The 10,715-nt window shown below is 51.9% G+C and overlaps 1 protein-coding gene across 1 annotated transcript; it reads right to left on the minus strand.

Annotated features, from left to right (window-relative positions):
* Positions 1–4,776: 4,776 nt before the first annotated feature.
* On the minus strand, positions 4,777–8,170 carry LOC123154267 (uncharacterized). Its single transcript, XM_044573038.1, has 6 exons — positions 7,962–8,170; positions 7,680–7,786; positions 7,523–7,583; positions 7,214–7,268; positions 6,535–6,653; positions 4,777–6,420 (listed from the first exon to the last, which is right to left on the minus strand). Exons 2-6 carry the CDS (start codon positions 7,775–7,777, stop codon positions 6,337–6,339), a joined length of 417 nt encoding a protein of 138 aa, XP_044428973.1. The 5' UTR covers positions 7,778–7,786; positions 7,962–8,170; the 3' UTR covers positions 4,777–6,336.
* Positions 8,171–10,715: the final 2,545 nt, after the last annotated feature.

Raw genomic sequence — 10,715 nt, forward strand, 5'->3', positions numbered from 1 at the left:
TATAATCGCCGGCTATGGTGATGACGCCTTTGGTGCTTGGTATCTTCATCTTGAGGTATGCATAGTGGGGAACTGCCATGAATTTGGCCAAGGCAGGTCGGCCAAGCAATGCATGGTAAGGGCTCTCCAGGTCCACCACTTCAAACCAGATCGCTTCCCGGCGGAAATGCTCCTTGTCCCCAAAAAGTACGTCGATCTTGATCTTGCCAATGGGGGCGCAGGACAGGCCGGGTACGATGCCATGAAACACTGTCCGAGTAGGCGCGAGCTGCCTCGTCTTGACGTTTAGCTTCTCTAGGGTGTCACGGTACAGGATGTTGATGCTGCTCCCGCCGTCTATCAACACACGGGAGAAGCGGGTGGCGCGTTTGTCCGTTGCAAGGGTGGCTTCCAGGACCAAAGCATAAGAGCCGAGGGACGGCATCACCTCTGGATGGTCGGCCCGGCTCCAGCTGATGGGCTTTTCTGACCAATGCATGTGTCCGGCGGGGTTGGCAGCGACCACGCTGACTTCCTGGTGCTCTTGGCGCTTGTTGCGCCGGTCTTCAGGCTGGCTGGTAAAGACGATGTAGGTTGCTTGCTCGTCGGGGAATTCATCGTGCACGGCTCCGACTGCGGGCCGAGCGGCTGGAGGCGGCGGGGCCGGAGGCGGCGGGCCGGCAGGCGGAGGCGGCATGAGCCCCTCGCCCTTAGAGATTCGGGTGAGCCAATGGCACTTCTGGGTCGTGTGGTTGGACGGCTTCGCGCCGCTGTGGAACTTGCATGGGGCGTCGAGAGTTTGCTCGTAGGAGAAAGCCGGCTGCCAAGCCGGCCTGCCGCCCTTGGGTTTCTTGGGCGCCGGACGTTCTTCAGGCGGCGCGTCTTCAACAGTGGCCACCTGCCGACTAGCGGGAGGCGGCGCGGGGCCCTTGCGCTTGTGGTCGTTTGAGTGGGGGTGTCGGCCGGAATCCCCAGCCGGTGTCTTGGGCGCCGGGTTGAGTACCTTTCCGGACGCGTCTACCCGAAGCTCGATCTTCATCAAGGAGTCGGCGGTGGCGTACTTGTCCGCTATGTCTAGAAGCTCATCGAGGGTAGTCGGCTCGTCGCAGAGGAGCTTGTGCTTGAGGAGGGTGCCTTCTCGGCATCCGGCTGTAAAGTACTCGATGGCTTGCACCTCGTGCACCCCCTCGCAAGAATTGCGGAGCTCGGCCCAACGCGTGAGGTAGTCGCGAGTGGACTCGGCGGGGCCTTGTACGCACAAGGAGAGCTGTCTGGGCTTAGGAGCCCGCTTGTAGGTGCTGGTGAAGTTGCGGATGAAGGCTTCTGTGAAGTCCAACCAGCTGTTGATGCTGCGCGGCTTGAGGCTGTTGAGCTAGGTCCACGCCGTGCCTTGCAGCATGAGGGGCACGTACTTCACGGCAATGCGCCGGTTGCCGTTGGCTATGCTGACCGTCGTGGAGTAGTCGATTAGCCAATCTTCCGGCTTCACGGAGCCATTGTACTTGGGCGTGTCTCTTGGGAGCGAGAACCCTTTGGGGAAGGGCTCGTCGCGGATGCGGGGGCCGAAACAAGGCGGGCCGACATCGTCTTCTTCTTCCAACGCCAGGGATCGCGCCAGGCGGTCGATCCGATGGTGGGCATCGTTCTCGCCGACTCCTTCGCGGCGACCTAGTCGGCCGCTGAGAGTCGGGTGCGCCACTGGCGGCGGGGTGGGATATCTCTCTCCACGGGGTCGAGGCGAAGGCGGGTTTCCCCGCCATTCCATGGCTCGGGGATGGCCGTCCGCGTCTCGCTCGATGGAGATTCGGGTCCAGCTACGGCTGGCAGCCGACTCTTTCTCGCGCCGCGCGCGGGTGTTGCTCGTAGCCAGCGTCCGGGACGTCGCACCGTGGTCTCAGCGCGGGGGAGGGCTTCCCGCGCGGGCGTCTGCTTCATGTCGTTGCGCGGTGGCGTCAATCAGTTGCTAGATGCGCCGGGTCATGTGGGGGAGGTCTTCGGCCTCCAAGCCATCCAACTCGTCTACGGCCGCCTGGGCGGCACGCAAGTTCTCGAGCGGAGTGGCATAGACCGGGCGGTCGACTCCCAGCGCGTCGGCGATGACGGCGCCGCGTTGCTTGACAAGGCCGGCCCGGCTTGGTCCGCCTGGGGCCGGCGTGCCAAAGACGGCGCGGTCAGCTTCGCGCTGGTAGGCCTCAGTGAGGCATCTTACGGAAGCCATCCTCCGGCCCTCTGCAAGGAGGGCGAGGCGGCGTGCCTCCAGTGCTTCGTCGTCGGCATCAGCCGGGAGGGGGGTGAACAAGTCATGGGCCGCTGCGTGCGGGGCGTCGTGGGCGCTCTCGCCGGCCGGGCCGCCGTGGCCGACAACCATCACTTCGGTGATGGCAGCGTCGCAGCCGTCGGCTCGAGGAAGCGGGTCGTTGTAGATCGTGACGTTGGTGGGGAAGGTATCGAACGAGGCCGTGTCGGAGGCGAGCTCGTCGGAGATGAGGGTTTCGTCGAGGAGATCGGCGAGGCTGCTCACCGCGCAGATGCCGGTGACGCCTCGCAGCGCGTCGTGGCAAGCGCCGTCGGGCGTGCCGGGCTGGCTACGCTCACGGGGGAGGAAGAGGGTTCCCGTCCAGAACAGGTCTCCGGACGACGGTGCACCTGGCCCCACGGTGGGCGCCAAATGTCGGGTGGTAGGTGCGACATATGCCAACGGGTGGCTTATCATTGTGGGAGCCAGTAAGACATCGCCGGTGCCTGGAAACGGGATAAGGCGAAGACATGCACGCCGGCGGATCTTACCCAGTTTCGGGGCTCTCCTTGGAGATAACACCCCTACTGCTGCTCTGCGGGGTCTCCGCATGTTCACTAGTCGAACAAGTAGCTACACAATGCTCCTTGAGCTGTTTGGTGGGAGGAGGAAGAAGGGCACGACTAGCCTGTTTCCTCTCCTTGTGTGGTGTCTAAGACTAGCAGGGGGTCCAACCCTTTGCATGGGTGCCCCGGGGGGTTTATATAGGCCTACCCCCCGGGGCACAATGGTAATCCGACTGGGCGCGGGCCCAGCCGTCTGTGACTGCGCTCGCCGGCTTCTGCGCCGGCTGCTGGGGCCCGCCGACTGGTGGGTCCCGCCGGCTGCCGGCCCCTTGGTCCACAGGCAGGCCCCACTGTCCGGGGCCTGGTCGGCGGCTGGTTACTGTGGCTCCATCTTGTTGGCGTGGGCTTCGTCGTGGTAAGCGCGGCTACAGTACCGCCGCCTGTCAGGCGATCGTTGTAGCCTCACCGCGTCTTGTCTCCTTAATGGGGTGTCTTCTTCGAAGGAGGCGGCAAGCCGGCTGCGGGGAGCCGGCTCTATCTTGGGCCGACTGGTTGGAGGCGTGGCCGCCTTCGGGCATCTCTCTACTCAAAGGGGCTCACCATCTGTGGGCCACGCTGGCGGCCCGTCGTGGGTGACACCAAAGTCAACATGGCAACAGTGCTGCGTCGGACGGGTCATGCCTACTCCGTACGACGCACTGTGCCAGGCGTGCTCCGGGATTCGGGGGTGGCAGGCTTTACTGTAGCCACGCCCCATCGCACTGCCGTTAGGTGGGTGCAAACTTTGAGGGTACGGCCTCGACCGCTTTATGGGAGCCGGCTTCTTGGAGTCGGCCTTCTCATGAGGGCTAAAGTCGGACCGCCTTCCGAAAGCCGGCCTGGGCGGCAGCCAGCAAGGGGAAGGCGGCCCCACGTCTTGGATTCTTGAGAGTCGGGCGGGCTCGTAATTTTTCAGAAGGGCCAGGGGAAGTCGGCTAGGCTACCCATGGCTATTTACTCCGACAAGATCTGACCCCCTTTCGATTTTATTTTGAAATCTGATCCTTTTTCCTACCGCCATGGGGCTCGATGGTAGGATTACATAGCCTACCACCAAGGCCTGCGGCGATAGGAAACTAATCCACGTCAGCAGTGTAAATGATCGCCGTCCCCATTTGTCCAACGCTACTGCCGCTGGTCCTGGTGGTAGCCTGTCTGACCCTACCACCAGGGACCCTGGCGGTAGGGTGTGGACAGTTATACGGCGTGGGCCGCCCGCCCCACCCCTTCTCCCCCACCCAGCCGCCCCCAAGAACAGAGCAGCTCTTCTCGCCCCCTCTCTCATCTCCTCCACTTCCCCCCTCGGATCTTCTTCGTTTCTTCACCGTTTTTGCGGATCGAGATGGCCCCGAAACGAGAAAAGTAAGCTCCTCCGATCCCTCCAACTAGTTTTAGCCAAATAGCTTCCGATTCGTCACATTATTTGATTGAAATCACCCTATTTTGAACTAGATTTAAATCTTTTGTACCCTAGGATTGTTTTTGGCTGAGTCTAGATGTTCTATTGTGTTGCATATGAACTCTAAGCTGGTTGGAATGGTAGTGTGAAGATTAACCCTAATTCATATTTTTTGAAGGATTTTTTTATATGATGCATGTTGGAGGAATTTGTTTTGATATGATGATGCATGTTGATATGCTACTAGTTGACCTGTTGCGCCAAATGGCGCAGAGGCCCACTAAAGCCATGTTGTCGATGAAAATAGTTTCCTTTTGCAAGGACATATTCGATATTGATAGTTGAAAGCCCATGTGTTAAATCATGCTATATTGAAAATATATTCATCACGCCGAGAAATCTTAGTTTGAAAAGGAAATCATATTTATATGACATGTATAGACCAGTTAAGGAAGCATTTTGTTGGTTGAAAAATATGGTTATCATGCCAAGAAATCTGTGTTGAAAAAAAAGAACATATTTGTATAAGATGTATAGACCATACAATTCGACAATAAAATTTGGAAATGTTAATCTTCTGAAGTCACGCATAGTGCCTTAGCATAATAAGGAGTATAGTACTGCACATGCTATGTTGCAGAAGAACAAAAATGGTACCCCCTCCAATCCAAAATAAATGCCATGATTTTAGTTCAAACCACCACTTATTTTGGATCTGAGGAAGTAGATAACAATAATTAGGCAACTACAATAACAAAAAGCACCGGGGCATGTCAATATAATTATTAAATTCGATCTCCACCTGTTGAGAAATAAACAATGCAACTGCACACAGATCAAACCATCATTTGTTCCAACATAAAAAAACAATATCAGTTCCACAACAGGGCCTCGGTATATCAAGCCATACTAAAAGCATAAATAGGTAGCACTCTATTCTTATCTCTTCAATAGTGCAAAAAGTATGTATTGCCATAGAGCAACACCTACAGTAGAAACATAAATCAGGCTAAAACAGAAGCAGACCCAATTTGAGAATTCTCGAATGCCCTAATAAGAGTCATATGTAAGTAGCTTGACTGCAATTTCACAAAAACAAAAAAGGGAAGCAAGAATCTTCTGTGGCTACGTTTTCCTGTAGTCGATATGCCCGCAATCACTCAAGCCGACAAGATCATATGTTTGCAATCATTTGAGCCATCAATTAGGCAAAATTCTTAACACAACATAAAAATAGCTCTATAAAAAGGAAGAAACATGACAAAATGCTATGAACAGAATGAGAAAGATATAAAACAAATGTAAACCAGTGACAAAAATGAAGAGAGCTACAAAAGAAAATCAAAATTTCTAAACGGCATTAGCTACTGGCAGAAGAATTTTCATTACTTAAAAGACAACTCTTGCAGCCTACATTACTTATCACAATTAAAATATAAGATTTCTCAACTAGATAATCAGGATTATGCTAATGTTTACTAATCCTAGAAATCATCAATTCAAGTCCTCTGTTTCAGCGAGAACATCAAAATCCCCTTTGATAAGGAACTGCTTGATAAGGACCGGCACAAATGATGGCTTACATTTAAAAAATGGTGCTGAAGCCTACATTGCATGGTAAGGAGGCAATGCCAAAATGCTAAATTCTGGTCAAGGTAAGGAAGCATGCATTATCATATTATAAGATGGAAAACCCCTCTAAGTTCACTGTAAAATAAGGATCAGATTCCTTGACATCTTGAGGTTGTGTACCTCCACCCACTCTGCCCATGGAAAAAAATAAAGGAAGCCCGCATTATCATATTTTATGTCACATGTTACAGTTTGTTGGCCCACCTTTCTGATTATACATCCAGTAAAATGATATAACTATCTTTTATAAGCTACAAAGAGATCAACAATGAGCCTCAAGGTCCCATGAAAACTCAATAGGATATACGCCATAGTAATACTTGACCCTATTTTCATATTCAATGCACACCATCTAATTCTAATAATAATAAAATCTAAATTAAAATGATACATAAAATTTTTGTAGTTAGAGATAGGACCAAGTTGGAGTAGTACAGAGAAAATCAAACTTTATCCTAGCATTACACAGAAGAAACATGAGTCACTTATCGTAAGAACAGAAACATACTGTGAAATAAGGATTCCATCCCTATACCTTGACATCCTGAGGCGATGCACCTCCACCCACTCTGCCCATGGACGAAAAAACAGAGGGCGGGTCAACTATTCAAAGCATAGTGTCCTTGCTGCTGTAATAAACTTTGTAAAGTAGTGGCCTGCTCACAAGCAGTTAACATACTCACAGTGAAAGATATATGTCTTTCTAGGCATGTACTCTGCAACAAGCAATCTCTCATCACCTTGGGAGGAACAGCCAAGCAGATTTGCTGACCTTTTGCCCCAGAGCTGACCAGCTTATTTCCTGAAGCATAATTATTTCCTCAAAAGATGTGGGCAAATCTTACAAAATCACTGGCACTGTATGGATCAAATTGAATTATGCACCGATACGGAACATCTAAAAAAAGGAACAAACGAATTAAACCCATTAGCTGTACATGCTCTTTACAGAGCATACATGAACTACACAGCAAACTAAACATGAATATAAATTGGGGCCATGACTTCACAATCTACAAAAAAAGTAAATAGAAATGGACGACCTATCTTCAATCCAATGTGTAGCAGGATTGAAGCAAGTTATGGACTACAATGGTGTAAAAAAAATATAGAAACTTGGATATAGGGCGACTCTTTGGTGCAAAATCATAGGCGCTAATGAACGATACAAATTTAAACACCATATATTATTACATATTAAAGTTCACATAACCATGGCCCATCAATAGACAATTAGACCGACAAAGAAAGGTAAATGTATGTAGCTAGAGACAGCATAGCAGTATTATGGTACTTAGAGAAAGAGAAGCATGTGTGTAGCGAGAAAGAACGAGCATGTAGGGAAGAAAGAATAAAGCAAACCTTGAACAATAGCACAAAGTTGCAGATGCAGCAACCTAGCAGATCGTTGAACCTGCTAGACAAACGGAGATAGACCTGTTAGAGTACATGCACAACGGTCACACAAGCATAAAAACAGCAGGCTTATAGACAAGCAAACCAACAGCTAATTACCAGAGCTAGAAAGCAGAACCAGGCCAAGAAAGCAGGCTATACAGAGGACTATACCAAGGCGGACCAGCAGACAAAACGAGATGAAAAAAAAGAAAGGTCACCACACACAAATTTCATCGAACATGTTGCATGCAAGCAAACAGAGCGCAGACTAACCTCAACGGCAATGGCAGAAAGATGCGACTGTCGATGCAGGACATAACAGGAAGAAACCAACCTGCACACGTTGGGGACAAGAGGAAGAACACAGAGGTTACCATGGCGCAGGGAAAAGGAAGGAAGAAGCAAGAATCAAGTAAAGAAGGGCACCAGCCTCAACCGGCAGTGTTCATCCAGCACACGAAGGCTATTGCAACGGACGAGCACACCATCGACGAAGAAGGATGAACAATCCAACCGAGGGGAACGCATAGGCACCTGCTACAGAAAAATGATCAACATAATTAGAATCAACTAAAAATGGCTAAAACAAGCAGAATAGACCATTAACGAAAGGCAAATGATAGGGACGAGACAGAACATTGACGAAGAGAAGAAGGCAGGAGCAAGCTCGCCAAATCCTACAAATTAAAGCGAAAAGACATCGGGAGCTTACTGGATTCAAAGAGGAGAGGAGGAGGCGGCCACTGAACTCGCCGCCAGCTATGGCGCAGCTGCCCCTCTCGACCGTGCGGGCTGCAGCGGAGGAGGCGGTGCGTCGAGCTGACCAGCGGCTGCAGTTGCTCCTGCTGCTCCGGCCAGTGGGCCTTCCTCCATGGCCGACACTGCCTCCTTGCTCCGGCTGTACCGGCCGGCGAGCCTCCCTCTACGGCCAACCCCGTCCTCATTTTCCGCTGCACCAACCCCCGCCACTTTCCCCCGCAGGCGCCGGCCTTCTGCCCAGACCCGACCCATGTGCCACCAACCTAAGCGATGGGTCGACGACGGCGTACTCTCCCATCGGCCATGGATCCATGGTAGCTAGCCGGTGAAGGCGTCGGGCAATGATGGAGAGCGGGGGAATGGCGGCGATGAGCATGAAGACGCAAGGAGAGGGAGATGGCTAGGGTTCGTGGCTTCTTGCTGTGGCAGCTGAGGAGGGATAGAGATCGAGGAGGGAGGGAGGGGTGTCGCGTGCGAGCAAGGGGACTGGGCGAGGGGGTTTCGAGGACACGACCCCGCAAACGTCACGACGCACGACGCGGCCAACTGCTCCCCGTCTCCTCCAACGCTGTACGCGGGCACCGCGTGACGCGACTCGTCAAGTGTGGTTCACCCGAGAAATTGCAACCCAGCCAATGGAGGATTCAATGAGCGGGACCAGGAGTAGCGGCGGCCCACCCGTCATTGTGTTAGCATAATCATGGGTGCACAAGCTGGGTGCACATGCTCCAGCCCACCCCTCAGCAATTGACGTGGGATGCAGCAACTCCCACGATGCATCATGCGGGCCGCGCACGACGAGCCAAAAGCAGTTAACCGAGAAAACTCTAACCTACACCATGAGACATGCAGCCAGGGCAGCCGACGAGTGGGATAAGGGGTAGCACCGGCCCACCCATCAGCAGAAACTGCGTGCAAACAGGGAGCAGCGCACAACCTGCGCTCGCACAGCGCCCACGATGCGGGCTTCGCGCGCACGCAGCGCGGCAGGAGAGGCTGCCCCGCGCACCGAAGAAATCGGCACCCAGCCAATCAAACCAAGCGCGAGCCCCACAAGTCATCGCCCGCTCAGGATCTACCGGCCGGTCAAAATGCAGAGCTCAATTCCCAGCGAAGATCGAATGACCAGGAATGAGAAAAAGACCGCGTTGACCAGGATCGGACGGCCATCGAAGGAAGCGATCGGGGGAGCATTCTGGGAGCGAGTTGCCCAGCCTCATTATTGGTTTAAATGATGCAAGTAATGGATGTAGTTGGAGAAAAAATAGTGAACCCTCAAGATGAACCCTAGTTCATAATTTTTTGTTAATTTTTTTATGATATGATGCATATTGGAGGAATTTGTGTTGATATAGGATGCATATGGATGTTATATGATGCAAGTAGTTGATGTTGTTCGAGTAAAAATGGTGAACCCTCAAGATGAACCCTAGTTTATAATTTATTTTGTTAAAAAAATGATGATATGATGGATGTTGGAGGGGAGGAATTTGTTTTGATATATGATGCATGTGGATGTTATATATGAATGTTGTATGAATAAATATATGAATGTTATATGAATGAATCAACCATGTTTCATTTTTTATTTATGCTTATGCTTATAATGCTTATGTTTGTGAAATTTTACTTAGGCGGGCACCTCTTGCAGACAACATTGGCAAACGGTACTCCATGCTTGACTATGCGTTCAACAAGGGTCATCGTGCCCGTTTCATAGAGAACAGAGTGGTAAGTACTACAATCGAAATATTGAACCAGGGTTTTTGGATTGATGAAACTAAGTAACTAACTTTTGGCGTCCACTTTTTGACAGATGCTCCCGCCACTGTGCATGAGGGGTCATGCGAATGCCGTGAAAATGGAGTACGACGAGCGCTACGCGTCGTACTTCAGGAGAGCCCGGTTGCTTGGTTTCGTCCTGCAGTTCAAGCGTCAGCAGCCGACGCTCGTCCACGCAGCTCTCACGACTTTGATTGACCGGTGGCGACCCGAGACGCATAGTTTCCATCTCCCATGCGGGGAGATGACAGTGACCCTCGAGGATTGTGGGATGATTACGACCCTACCGATCGAGGGTCATGCACTCACCGGGCGAGTGGAGATGACCAACTGGCAGCAGAGGGTTACCACCCTCATCGGCGACTGCCCCGACGCTAAGGGTAACCGGACATCCGGTGTATCGCTGCCCTGGCTCCTAAACAACCGGAAGAAATGCCTGGTGAATGATGAGGAGGGTACGGTGGCGCAGTAAGCGAGGGCCTACCTGTGGTACCTTCTCATAGAGGTCGTGTTTCCAGACTGCTCCGGGAACTCTATGTTTTGCAGAACGTAGTAATTCGAAAATTTCCTACGATCACGCAATATCTAACTAGGAGATGCATAGCAACGAGAGGGGAGAGTGTGTCCACATACCCTCGTAGACCGAAAGCGGAAGCGTTTAATAACGCGGTTGATGTAGTCGAACGTCTTCACGATCCAACCGATCTAAGTACCGAACGTACGGCACCTCCTTGTTCAGCACACGTTCAGCACGATGATGTCCCTCGAGATCTTAATCCAATTGAGGACGAGGGAGAGTTCCGTCATCACGATGGCGTGGCGACGATGATGATGAAGTTACCGACACAGGGCTTCACCTAAGCACTACGAAGATATGACCGAGGTGTTGAACTATGGAGGGGGGCACCGCACACGGCTAAGAGAT

Source organism: Triticum aestivum, chromosome 7A, assembly GCF_018294505.1.
Source record: "Triticum aestivum cultivar Chinese Spring chromosome 7A, IWGSC CS RefSeq v2.1, whole genome shotgun sequence".
Taxonomy (NCBI): Eukaryota; Viridiplantae; Streptophyta; class Magnoliopsida; order Poales; family Poaceae; genus Triticum; species Triticum aestivum.